This window comes from Kryptolebias marmoratus, linkage group LG14 (genome assembly GCF_001649575.2).
Source record: "Kryptolebias marmoratus isolate JLee-2015 linkage group LG14, ASM164957v2, whole genome shotgun sequence".
NCBI lineage: Eukaryota > Metazoa > Chordata > Actinopteri > Cyprinodontiformes > Rivulidae > Kryptolebias > Kryptolebias marmoratus.
The window spans coordinates 12,285,994-12,299,143 of record NC_051443.1 but is presented as its reverse complement, the minus strand read 5'-3'; the positions used below and the strand labels follow the sequence as shown (position 1 = coordinate 12,299,143).

Here is a 13,150-nt window from a genome sequence, read left to right as displayed (position 1 = left end):
TTTAATCATAGTGCATCATTTAGGACTTTTTTTTTTCTGTCAGACTCACAGCACAGAGGTATCCTGATCCTGGAGTGGTGTCCAGTCCCAGAAGCAGCCTTGCAATAAGAATCATGTAGTCCTTAACAAAAGACTGAAAATAATTGCAGGAAAAAAAAAACCTGTCACTTTATAATCTTGAGTATCAACGTTGAAAACATAAAAAAGAACTTGATCGAGGTTGTAGTGACTGAACACAAGAGGGCACTTGTGCGTTTTGGTGGTGATTCTCAGCTGCTTTGAAACACATTTTTCTACCTGGTGCTGAGGCGAGTCATCTGTGCGTACCAACCTGATAGAGGAGGGTGTCCAACATGCTGATACTGAACACTCTGCCTGCGGCGAAGGGCAGGCGAAACATGAAGGCCAAGTTGGAGCCCTTGTCACGCTCTTTCTGCGGGGGACGGCAACATTTAAATGCCCTGGCACCTTTTTTTTCTAACTATTTATAAAATCCAAATGCAATCCTATCTGGGGAAGGTCTTACCTTCTCCAGCTTGGAGAGAGCCAGTGAATAGCAGTCCTTCGCTCTAAACTGCATGAACCTCATGTTGGATGGATGAGTAAGTTCTGTGATGATACTGAGACTGGGAAACAACCTGAATGTCACAGGATTACAAAAAGTATTTTATTTTTAGTGACTGTGACATAATATTTCTATTTAAATCTAAACCAAAAACAATAGCACTGGTATTCATGTTTAAGTGGAGCCTCAAAAAAAAGGTTTTCTATACAAACTGGCTATAGATATGGCCACAACATGTTTAATTACCTGAACATCGTCTGTACATTGACAATAGTTTTGGCATCAGCCATGTAGTCCTCTTCAGCGCTCATTGTACTCTCTTTATCCACAACCACCAAGTTATGAGCATAGATAATACCACACTGGAGGAGGCTGTCCAGACTGCAACACAAACACACTCACTGAAACCTCAGCAAACGTTGCTTTCCCAGGAAAACACTGAATATCTGATCACGGCTATGTACAAGCTCTTTCAAAACACATTTTACGCCAACAATGATTGAAGAAAACAAAGCAAACAAAATCAAATCTGAAGATGATTTGACAGTCTTACTTGTCTATGGAACCAGCCATGTAATACACCATTGGGAAACAGCAAATGGCCTCCAGGAAATGATTATCGGGCCTGCAGGAAGCATGTGTGATATGGAAATAAGAGCAATTATGTTTTTCAGTCCTATTCTCAAAATAAAAACACAAATGCACAGATGCTGGATTTGGAGTGTACTCAGACAAGAAACATTAAGCATGTCAGTTATTCAGAACAAGCCTTGCAGATGACAAAAGCTCTTCCTCAGAAAGAGCTTTTTTTCCTTTTGTTTCCTCTGATATTTGTCCTTGCTATTGTTCAATGCAGCCTTTGTTTCTCTACAAATCTAGTGCAGCTTGTTTGTTTCTTCGACAGATTAAGCAAAACCTACAAAGCTATTTTCTTCTTCCAGCTGAACAAAGGAAGAATGCATTAGATTTTGACAGTAATCTGAACTATGTCACATTTTGTAAAAACTGTTACTACTGACAAATCTGAATTTTTGTGTAGTTAAGATGGCTATACAAGTAGTTTTGTATAAGATATACGTTGTCTTACAGTATATGTGATGCTTGACAGGCCATTCTATACCACAAAGCGATGCCAGTGTAATAGATGCCTTATACGGCAAGCATAGGCTTGCTGAAATATGCAAGGCCTTCCTTGAAAAAGATGTCATGGATGTGAGCATATGTTGTTCTAAAACCTCTATTGACTTTTTTGCATTGATGGTACCTTTCCAGATGTGTAAGCTGCCCGTGCCATAGGCACTAATGTACCACCATACAAACAACGAGGCAGGCTTATAAACTGCCCTCTTTAGTATGGAGGACATGGTGCCTTTGGTTTCCAAAAGGAAATTCTAATTTCTTTTGACCAAAGAACAGTTTTCCAATTTGCTTCAGTTCATTTTAAATGAGCTTTGACCCAAAAAAGACAGCAGTGCTTTTGGATGGTGTTCACATATGGCTTTGTTTTTTGCACAATAGAGCTTTAACCGTCATTTGTGGATGGCGCGGCCAATTATGTTTTCATGCAATGATTTTTTGCTTTTGTAGAGCTTAGAACAGCATTGACTCTGTACAAAGCTCATAATAAACTCCTTTCAAGGTGTATACAAAAGTGGTTTGAAATTAAAGAAACAAATTATGAACTAAGAGAGAAGGATTTGTTTAAAAAACTAAAGGTCAGGACGAATGTTAAAAACAATTGTACTTCAGTTAGAGGGATTCAGGAGTGGAATAATTGTTGGGAAAAGCTAAAACTGTGTTTTTCACTCTTTAAATTTAAAAAATGTACAAGAATCATTTGTTAAACAAATACAATGATGTTTGATTGTTTTATATTATGAGTTAGTGCACAGACTTAGCTGGAATTACTTGGAGATTTGTTTTAAAAAAAAATACAGGCTACATTTTGCTGACCTGACTTTTGATGATGCTTTATGTATAATAAATTGGAGGTATAATGAGCTTGTGCTTCTACCTACACTTTTTTTTCTTCTATGGTTTATACTTTGTGTTCTTGCTATTGTCAGGAATATAAATATTGTTTATCTATTTTTGTAAATACAATTTTTGTAAAATAAGGTTATTTCATTTCATTTGTGGAAGGGTTCCTAAACCCATGCAGTGATGCCAATATCAGTTTTATTTGTCCAAAGAACTTTTTTACAAAGTTAGTTCTATAGTTTTACTCAGGTTACACAATACTGTTTAATTAGTCACTTCTAAACATTCACCTATAGATCTGTATACCTGCTTAATTTACAAACAAACAGTTTTCGAGTCACTTTTCCAATTATATAATAAATTAAAGGCCTATTAATTTTGGAAGGGTTGCATATCACCCACCACCTTTCACGCCAGAGATTTGGACAAAAATCATCTTCTGTTGAAAAATGATGACATTGTAGCCATTTTTGTCATACCTTGAAATTAACGTTATGTGTAATCTCATGCAAGATTGCAAGATGTCATGCTCAGTGTAAGCGTTGGGAATAGCTTTCGGCTACTACCACATTAAATTTTAGCTTAAAATCTGTAAAACTGACTGGGTTATAGTCACTTTTGTGTTAGCTAATGTTGATTAGCTGTTGTGGCCATCTTCCATTGGCATAACTCCAAAAGTTAATCAGCTGTAGATGCACATCCAGTGATTATTTCCTGAAAGTTTCATTAAAACCCATAGAGTGGTTATTAAATATTTTGAGTTTAACAGTTAATGCCAAAGCTTTAAGCTAAGATCTTGCCGAAGGGGTTGCACTTGGAGTATTTCTTGTGAGGAACTCTCAGCTATGACCATATCTAATTTTGGCACAGTATCTGTAAAATTGACTGAGTTACAGCCATCTTTGTGTTTCCTAATGTCAGCTGGCTGTGGTGCCCATCTTGAATTAAGTTGGCTCCAACTGTTAATCGGTCGAATATGTACGTGCAATGATTACTTCCTATAAGTTTCGATAAGATAAGCCTAGTGGTTTAGGTTTATGATAACAGACAGACACAGATACACAGACACGGCCAAAACATTATCATCCATCCAAGCCTTTCAGCAGCGGGTGATAACTGTAACTTAAAAATGGCTTGTTGCTTATAAACTTTTCATCTGCATGCAACTAATTACAAATTAAAAATATATATATCAAATCCACAAAGATTTCTGACTTAAAATTTATGAAACACACTTAATATTTTATTACTCCTTCAGGAAAGAGTCCATTTCTGATGTGATAATAAGCACCAGACGTCCAGGAGCCTTTATAGTAGTTTATAATCTGACTGACTAGAATGTCTTTAGCCTGAGGGATGAGTCCACCTGATGCTGAAGAGAGATTTAGTCGCTCCATCACTCACATTTCTGTCCTTCGCCACTTTTGCCTTGACAGAGCGTTACTTTATGCATCTGCCCAGTCCTGCTGACTCGAGACCCAAGGCTGTACTCAAACTGTGTAGCCAAGTGCGTGGGTGTTTTGCATTTGTGTTTGCGACAGCGACAGGAAGGGAGAGACCGAGAGCGACATTGGAGGGAGATTTCTTTCCTACCTGTGTGTTTCTATGAGAGTCCTTAGAGCGTGTGGGGGCTGAAAAGGGACACATCAGGGCTGTTGATGAAAGTTTGCGTCGCAATGTCAAAAGAAATCATTTTTCTCCCCTTGTAACAAATGTATATCAACCAGGTTCAAGGGAAAGCAAGTTTCCATGGTAACCGTCTGGAGGTACGGAGAGGTTTTTAAAAAAAAAAAAAAAAAAATTTTCTTTGTCACTAAAACACCCAGTAAATGGGAGCAATAGTGGTAATCTAACATCAGGATAAACAATGGAGTCCCACCTCCACAGCCTTGTCCTAAGTGCTTGCTGACGTGAGCTTTTCAGCGCTCATAATGTTTCCCAGCATGACACGGAGGAAGACGGAGTGAGGAGAAAAGAGAGGAACAATGTATTACTGTTATGCGTTAAGAACTCACGGGTTATCCAGCAGCAAGACAATAGGGTTGAGCTCTTTTCTGGGTCTGTAATAAGCTCTGAGAGGCACGATGAAGTTATAGAGACCGTTCCCCGCCGTCTCAGCCGACACGATGATGAGCTTGTTTTTAAAGCCATAAGCCTTGGCGTCCTCGAAGCTGTTGTGCATGCAGCCCTGCGCAAGGAGCGGAAAAACAGAGAGGCTTTTTAGGTGTGCTTTTTATGAAGTGAAGGACAGAAAGAGGAGAGAAAGGGGAATGATTGAGGCAGCATGTAATTGAGTGACTAAGTTGAAGGGAAAGCGACTGCCCACCTGGTCCAGTCGTAGGCAGCAAAACGGAGCTTTCTCAGCCAACAGATGGCACAAGGTGGGTGAGCTCCCAATGTACGGGGAGTTGGGAGGATAACCTTTCACATACCTGCAAACAAAGCCAGGATGAATGAATGCTAAATCATACCGAGAGTTATTTGTTGTCATTTGTGGTTCTAAAATTAAAACTACAGCTGGTTTTTCCTGTTTGAAGATAAGAGAAAGAGTTTGAGATACTACTTTCTAAAGATTGGACAAATCAAATGACAAAAATATACATTGCTACAGATATATTCCACTATGCATAGAAGCCCAATTTTGCCACTCTATTGAAAAGATACTGGCTCAAAATTATGACTTAGCCTCTCATATTTATGAGATCATATCTCATAATTATGAGATGCTAAGTCATAATTACAAGGATGTTAAGTTATAATTATGAGATTGCATAAATCATCCTTTTGAGATAGCGTCTCATAGTTTTCAAATAGAATCTCATTATGACTTTTCAGAGTGACAGAAATCGGATTCCGTCAAGACCTTTTCATAAACTTCAAATGCAAAAAGGTAATTGCAAAAAAAATATTCATCTTCATATTAATACATTACATGCTTATCTGCATTGTCACAGAACTGCCAAAACTGACAACCAAATACCTGTGCACTGCAGGAGCACAACACATGGGCTGAAGTGCCCTCAGCAGCTGAGTCACCATTTAGACTCCCTTCACTTCTTGTTAATGCACAGTGTGCTACGGAAAATTCATTTCAGAGGCCAAAGATGTAATACAAAATCTCAACGTTGTCAAAAGCCCTTTTGTCATAAACTTTCTCCGTTTGAGAGAATCTTGAAATATATCTTGTGCTTAAGGCTGGTATTCTGATGCTGTTTCTTGTCATGATCTAAAGGTTTGGGGTATAACGCGAAAATAAGTTCTTACTCAGTTGATGAGCATCCCTTTTCGTCTGTAAAGACAGTGTCGTCTTCTGATTGGTCACTTAGGAGGTCACAAGGCAGGATGGAGGCAGAGTCAGCGATTTCCTGAACTGGAGCGATGCTCAGCCGTCGACCTGCTGTTCCGTTTACTGTAGGTGGGACCAGCTTGCCTCCTGAAATGTTGGGGGGACTTGTGTTCTGAAGGTCTATGGCAACAGTACCTGTGAACATATTCATTTTGCCTTAAAAACCAGATACAGAACTTCTAAATCTCAGTGTGTTTAAACATGCTTGAGCTTTTAGATTAGTTTAGTTTCTCTCACCCATGCTGGCAATGATGCTGTGAACAGGGAGCTGCGAAGGCCCATCATAGATTCCCCCAGGAGGACGGCCTTTTCTCTCCTCCTGGTTGAAGATGAAGGCTGAGTTCTCCTCTTTGGTGATGTTGATGTAGTAGCAGGTGTCTGTGGCAGCCATTATGTGGTGCGGACCAGGATTCAGCAGGATGCTCTTGTTGTCTTCCCTTTTGATACCAATAAGACATACGCCATATCTGGAGACCCACAAAGCTGCTGTTAGTCTGAGACAGCCACTTACAAGTAAAGTGAGTAACTCTTTTTTTTTTTTTTCACTTTGCAATAGTGTGGGCAGTGTTGCTGAAGCTGATGTGTCAAAAACAGAAAAATGGGAAAGTACAAGCATCTAAAAGGATAAAAAAATCAGCCTGAGGCAATGTGATGCTGAAGGCAACATTCTGCTTGGAAACCTTAGTTCATAGCATCCAAGGTTTGACATGTGCCACCTACAGAAACATTGTTGCAGAAGTCATAGAAGCTGTCATGAAAACAATATTCCCTTATATTCACGTCAGCAGAACAATATATTCTGTCCCTCAGCCAAAACTGTTGATTTATTTATTCTTATGTAAATGGCAAAAAGTTGCATGTTCCAGGATTTCAATCTGATGAAGTATCTCAAGGATGTTCTGAAATGAAGTAAAAAATTAAAAAACTTGATGTTCTTAAACGTATGCATATCGCCTTTTGTCTTTCATGCCAGAGTTTAGAGCTAAGATCATCTTATGTTGAGAAGTGACTTACAGAGTGGTAGCTGTTTTGGTTAAAGCTTAAAAATAACATCCTGCACTTTCTCACACAATATTGCAAGGTCTCGCATGATGTGTTAGCACTCAGAGTATGTGTTGTGACTGATTCTCAGCTACTACTACATCAAATTTTAGCTCAAAATCTGTAAACCGTCTGAAGTTAGAGGCCTTTCTGTGTTTGCTAATGTTGATTGGCTTTGATGGCCATTTTGAAATAGACTGAATTTCTGAAAATTTCATTAAAACAAGACCAGTGGTGCATGAAATATTTTGCTAACAGACAAATAGGATTGACTCCAATAGTTATTGCCACTGTTTCCAGCAAAGGCCTCAAACAATGTGTGGCACTCTCAGTATGAGATGGGGATGATTCTCAGCTACTGTCACACCAAATTTTAGCTCAATATCTGTAAAACTGTTATAGCAATTTTTATGTTGACTGAAGTTGATAAGTCATGGTGGCCATCTTGAATTTACATTTACATCTAAAAATATCTTTCTAAAATTTGTATTAAAATCTGTCCAGTGGACCAGGAGATGTTTTGCTAATAAAACAATACCCATCCTTCACACACACACAACATGGGCAATAGCATTATTAACGTTCCTGTCAACTCACTTCTTGTGAGCATGAAAAGAGGCGTACGTGAAGCTTTTGCCATTATACTCTCCGAAAAACTTGCTGTCACACAGCCGAATGTGGTAGACCTCATTGCCGGAGCAACATCCATACATCCTCTGCCACTGCTCCGGTGACTGCTGTCCTTCTCTGCAGTAAGAAAATACAAACACAGGTACACTAAAACCAAATTTCTTTAAAAATGAAAACATTTAGCTCGATTAATTCATGCAGTCTTGGCAAGCACTGAACAATGAAACCCTGCTTTTAACACCAGTAACATTTATTAGTGAGAAAAGAGAATCAATGTTTGAAGAAAAAAAAAAACCTTTACAAAAACATCTTTTTAGTCTTTCAGGGTCACACTGGGTCCTTCAATGAAAGCAGACAGATTGTTCTGTTTTTCTCAGTCAGTCTTCTTGGCTTTATTATAGTCTTTGCAATGAATTCCGGTAATAACAATAATTGTTCAAGCACTTTAATGGAGTTGAATGAGCTACTAGAGATACCCAGAATAATACAGAGGAATGGGTTTGCATACTTGTCTTTTAGCAGTTATCGATACTTGTGGTTAATGACTTGGATGTCCCTTTTTGACTTTTCTGACAAACTTATTGGGATATATACAGATATAGATGTGAAGATATACAGTATATACTGTACATATAAGCCCCCTCCCCACCCCCATATGTGGGTGGTTGATTGCCTCAACCACTGACATGAGTTGTCTGTTTGCAAGCTGTGAAAAATCATTTGCCACCACAGAGCTATTCAAACTGTTTTATAGAGAACGCATGCTTAAAAAAAAAGAAAAGGAAAAAAAAAATCAATTTTGCGTGCCACATGTTCTCCATTTTTGCTGCACTCTCTTCACTTCCCGTAGTGTTCCACAATAAACTTAGACTTTCGTCTGCGCTCCGGCTTTCTTCGCAGCTTTCTTTGCTGGTTCCTCGGATCCTTTTTGTACATCAGCTGGCATGGCCACGTGAAAGGTATCTGAACTTTGCAGTCACACTGGGGGAGGAGAGGAAATCAAAAAGCTTTAGGAGGTTATCTGAGGCGACTGACCGTCCACGGGAGGTGTGCACAAGGAGGGTAACCAACGTGGAAGTGGCGGGGCACACACAGTTGAGAGCCAACATGGCGTACTTGAACTCCTCCTCACACACAACCTGATCTGAAAACAAACAAGAAAATAAAGTCACAGCTCATAACAGGAGTTGTGGGCAAATTCCTTTTATTATAATTTTGGGGAAAATATGTAAAAGCTACAGGTAGTACAAAAATCTGAAACAAAACATACACTTTTGATTACCTTTAAACAAAAGAAAACAACTAGATTGCATTAAAAAAATGGTAAATTTGTATTTTTTGTTAGCCTAAAGGCATAAATGTGACTTTAAGAACAGCAAAAACTTTATTACTTTTAAAAAACCATCACCTTTTGATTGCTCTTTGTAGGGGTCATCACAGCACATCATTTGCCTCCATCTCACCCTATCAGAACCCTCCTCTGTCACTCCAACCCTCTACATGTCCTCCTTCACTACATTCATGAAACTTATCTGTGGTCTTCCTCTTTTCTTCCTCCCTGACAGCTCCATGTTCAATGTCCTCTACCCAATATCCCTCCTCTACACGTTTCTAACATTGACTCCAAACCACTCAGTCTGAGCTACCCCCATGATGAGCCCATTCCTAATCCTGTCCTTTTTTGGTCATTCGCAATCTTAATTTTCATCTCTGCCCCCTCCAGCTCCACCTCCTGTCTTTTTACGAGTGCCACAATACCATCTTGTCTCAAATCATCCCTACAGAATATTTTTAAGTGACCCAGCCTTCTCTCACTGTCAGGATTTGAAGCCAGCAGGACTCGTTTTATGGAAGCCATGTTGTATTTTTTGGAACCAGAGTTTGGGCACTTACCCTAGCAACTCTTTCAACTCCCCTGCATAGAGTCATGGTGTCACATGGTGTCACATGGCCTTTCTTTTAAACATGAAATAACTAGTTACAGCAAAATGTATAAATAAAAAATATTTCATTTCAGCATGGGCTGATTGCTGGTTTCAAGGTATGCCATGGTGTTAAAAAGTCAGTTTTGCAACTACAAAATTTTTCCTTCATACCATTTAAAAGCCTTTTATTAAAGATACCAAAAACAGTGGGTTTTTTCCCCTCCAGTCACATGGAGCACCGACCTACACTACCTCTCTCCTATCTGTCGCTCCAAGCCATTTATTTATCGAAACTGAGGGGGAGGATTCACATAAACCTTTATGCTTATTTTTTTTAAAAAAAGCAGTAGGTTCGTTGTACATTTTCTACAGTAATAAATAATACAGTCAATAATGGCTTGTCTACCAGAGAAGCAAAACCTGTTTCTCTTTTCAAGGCAATGCAATTTTGAAACAAACATTTGCAACAAGCTACAAGAGTTAGGTTATTAGCGAGTCACATGTTGACTATGGTGTTAGTTGACACTAGATTAAAATGAAGTTTAAATTTGAAATTTGCTGTCAGTACTTGTGTTTGAAATAACATTTCAATCTTGATCTTAAATATCATTCTCAGTAAAAAAGTATAATTTACTGTCATCATGTTCACTTGTGTTCTGTCAGACTACTTATTTATATTTGTGCATTGAAAACTAAATAACTATAAATAAATATTTTATTTTATGTTATTATATATGTGATGCATTATTATTTTTTTGCTTTAATATCTTGATACCATGGTATTTGTGCACAGGTTTGTCATTCCCTCAGCATCTCTTAGACTCATGCCTAATTTGAACATACAGCAGCAAAAGGAACGTTGTGAACCAAGAAGAATCAACAAAAATGATCCAAGGTGTTTTTTCTTAACAGCAATGTCCTGTTTGTTTACATGGAGGGGTTAGGACAAAACTTGTTCTGGATCCAGTCGACAGGGAAGGTTTGCCTTTCAACTTCTGGGTTCGACCAAGATGTCTATCAATATACAGACTATGGTTTGCACTCTCTTCTTCACTTCATAATGCACTGCCTGTTGCTTTGGATGGCTGTAACCTCAGCCACCTTCAATACTCCTCAAAGGTTCACTGTTACACTTGTCTCCATCTCATTCACGCACAGATTCTATCTTGCTTCGGCTGACTTTCATTCCTCTTCTCTCCAGAGCATACAGTACCTCCACCTCTCCAGGCTCTCTTCCCCTCCTCTCTACTCTCACTCCAAAACACAATCTCATCTGCCAGCCTGTCTATCACTACAGCAATTGAGTAGGAACTCAGAGCAGATCCCTGATGACAACATGACCTTCTATTTATATATTTAAATATGTAAGAGTAAAATAGTTGGGTTATTATTGTCAGGATGCTGACAAGCATAATCCTGACTGTTTCAAAAGTCTCACCTGCAAATTTCACATGAAACTTGTTTTCAGGTTTGAGGATCTGGACATAAAGAGGACAGTTTGGAGCAAAGTCTTTCACCGCCCAAGCTCTCAGGATAGTCTGATGGTCCTGGAAATAACAATAAACCATTGAACATTTTCATCTTAATGACTGTATTTTTTTTAGACGGCAGTAAAAGAAAGATTATAATTGGGGGAAAAAAATACAGCAGAGTGCATTAATTGCTCATCTTACCGCAGCCATCCGATCCACCTCGTTACGACTGCTCAGGATGAAACAAGCCTCTGCGTCATCCATTCTGCAGCAGTGTGACAACAATGAGAACAAAGTTGAACCAGTCATTTCAGATACAAATCATAATAAAAGCAAATCACATCTTGACACTGAAGAAAGGCATCTGAACTCTAAGAATATAATGTAATTTGATCCATTATTCTGTTAAGCGTTGCCTCCATCATCATCAGACATACAAACAACCCGAAATGTTGAATGTTATGTGAATATGGACGTGTTTTTGCATACGATTAACACAGCAAGAGGAGTGTAGAATGCAAAACATGTGTGGGAGGATTTGAAATGGTGCCAGATGAGGGATGCAAGCGCGCCACACACCCAGTCCTTTCTTTTTAATTGCTCTATTAAAACCCTGATGAACGTATACAGTGTAGTTACATAACCTATTCTCATCAAAGCACTTATTTTGAAACAATAATTCCCAGTACAACTCTTTCAAACAACTGGCATAAATCTGTAATATCCAAAAAATAATTTAACTCGTGAACTCCTACAGTACCTCCAAAAATAGCTAAACTGAGTGTAATGATCTGTAGAAGCACCAGATTTATTGCTTGAGCTAATTTTGAGTCTTCCAAAAGGATATTTTTGGTACTGTGTGCTTGTTGAACTGCATTCAACTTAAAGGAGGATTAATGAATAGATGGGTTCACTCATGTCAAAGCAACAGAAATAAACTTGTCTCTGCAAATGAAAGCAGGTTTGTATTTCTTTAGGATTAAATTATGTTGACCATTTTCAGCGGAGCAGACATTTACCAGTTAGGTCAAAAAAGAACCAGTATAGGTCGAATGAGTAGGTAAAATTGTGTCATTATATAAAGTAAAACACAAGTTTTACAAGCTATTTTGTTGAAAAAGGAATGACAGAATATCTGGGTGATATTAAGAAGGATTAAAAAATATATATATTGCATTTCCTTTGCTTCAGCATATATTAGCTCAAAGCCATTGACAAAACTAAACTGAGTGATTTTGTTTAAAAACTTTTCCATAGACACTGTGCACTTTAATGAGCTGGCCAGACTGAAGAGAGCTTTGCACACAAACTGATCTGTTGCCAGCTGCACAGAGCAGCCTCAATCATTACAGCAATTACCAACACTCGAGGATAAGCCCATTAAATACAATGCTTTTGTTTAAGGACAACATTAAAACAAGCATTAGCAAAATATCCAACCAAAAGTGCTATCTGATTCTGGACCTGTTTAACACATCACTTTAAAAAAATGTGTCAAAGAGGGATCAAACAATTGTCCCCTAGATGAAATGCAAATGAAAAATATCCTAATTTTTTATTCATTACAAAATTAAAATTTTCTCATTTATTTTCTTACATAGCACAAAGCCATCCCACAATCTTAAAAGGGCTGCTAAGACAAAATTTGCACATTTCCATGGTAATTTATTTATTTAGTATTTTGACCGAAGCATATGGAAACCATTTTCATGAAGACCTCCGTGAGTTACTTTTTCTCATTTAAAATCTCATATCATGTCTAATTAAATAAACAAGACAACACAAACTTATTATTGATGCATATTTAAAAATTTAATTTTTTTTATTTTTTAGTATCTACAAAGATAGCTTTATGTCTGAAACCAAAGTCAAACTGATTTTAAAACAAATTTTTAGACATTAAAAAATAAAAATCCAGCATTTTTAAAAACAACAGTGTTTTCAATTTGCACATATAACTGAAAAACTAAAAAGGTCAAAGTCAACAGCATAGAGAGGTATTAGCCCTACATATTTTGTGATGCTGGCTTACTGTTAAGGCACTACCAGTGGCTTTTGTGCAAATAAAGCCCAGCTACTGAGTAAAAACAACAACAAAAACATCAAACTGTGGCTGAAAGGACTGAAATACATTGTTTGTAGTCTCCTGTCTTTTGCCTCCCCGTTTCCTGAATGACATCACTGTGTAACA

General features: G+C 38.0%; 1 protein-coding gene across 2 annotated transcripts in view; it reads right to left on the bottom strand.

Moving 5' to 3' along the window:
• kcnt1 (potassium channel, subfamily T, member 1) overlaps window positions 1–13,150 on the bottom strand; it is a 33,937-nt gene that overhangs the window by 2,422 nt on the left and 18,365 nt on the right. For both annotated transcript variants that reach the window (XM_017407521.3, XM_017407522.3), the window contains 13 exons: window positions 11,161–11,224; window positions 10,926–11,034; window positions 8,598–8,706; window positions 7,530–7,679; window positions 6,129–6,358; window positions 5,810–6,026; window positions 4,872–4,977; window positions 4,561–4,733; window positions 1,119–1,190; window positions 812–946; window positions 527–638; window positions 332–433; window positions 50–133 (listed from right to left, as the gene is read on the bottom strand). In XM_017407521.3, coding sequence (XP_017263010.2) covers window positions 50–133; window positions 332–433; window positions 527–638; window positions 812–946; window positions 1,119–1,190; window positions 4,561–4,733; window positions 4,872–4,977; window positions 5,810–6,026; window positions 6,129–6,358; window positions 7,530–7,679; window positions 8,598–8,706; window positions 10,926–11,034; window positions 11,161–11,224 — 1,663 coding nt within the window. The remainder of the gene's footprint in view (window positions 1–49; window positions 134–331; window positions 434–526; window positions 639–811; window positions 947–1,118; window positions 1,191–4,560; window positions 4,734–4,871; window positions 4,978–5,809; window positions 6,027–6,128; window positions 6,359–7,529; window positions 7,680–8,597; window positions 8,707–10,925; window positions 11,035–11,160; window positions 11,225–13,150) is intronic.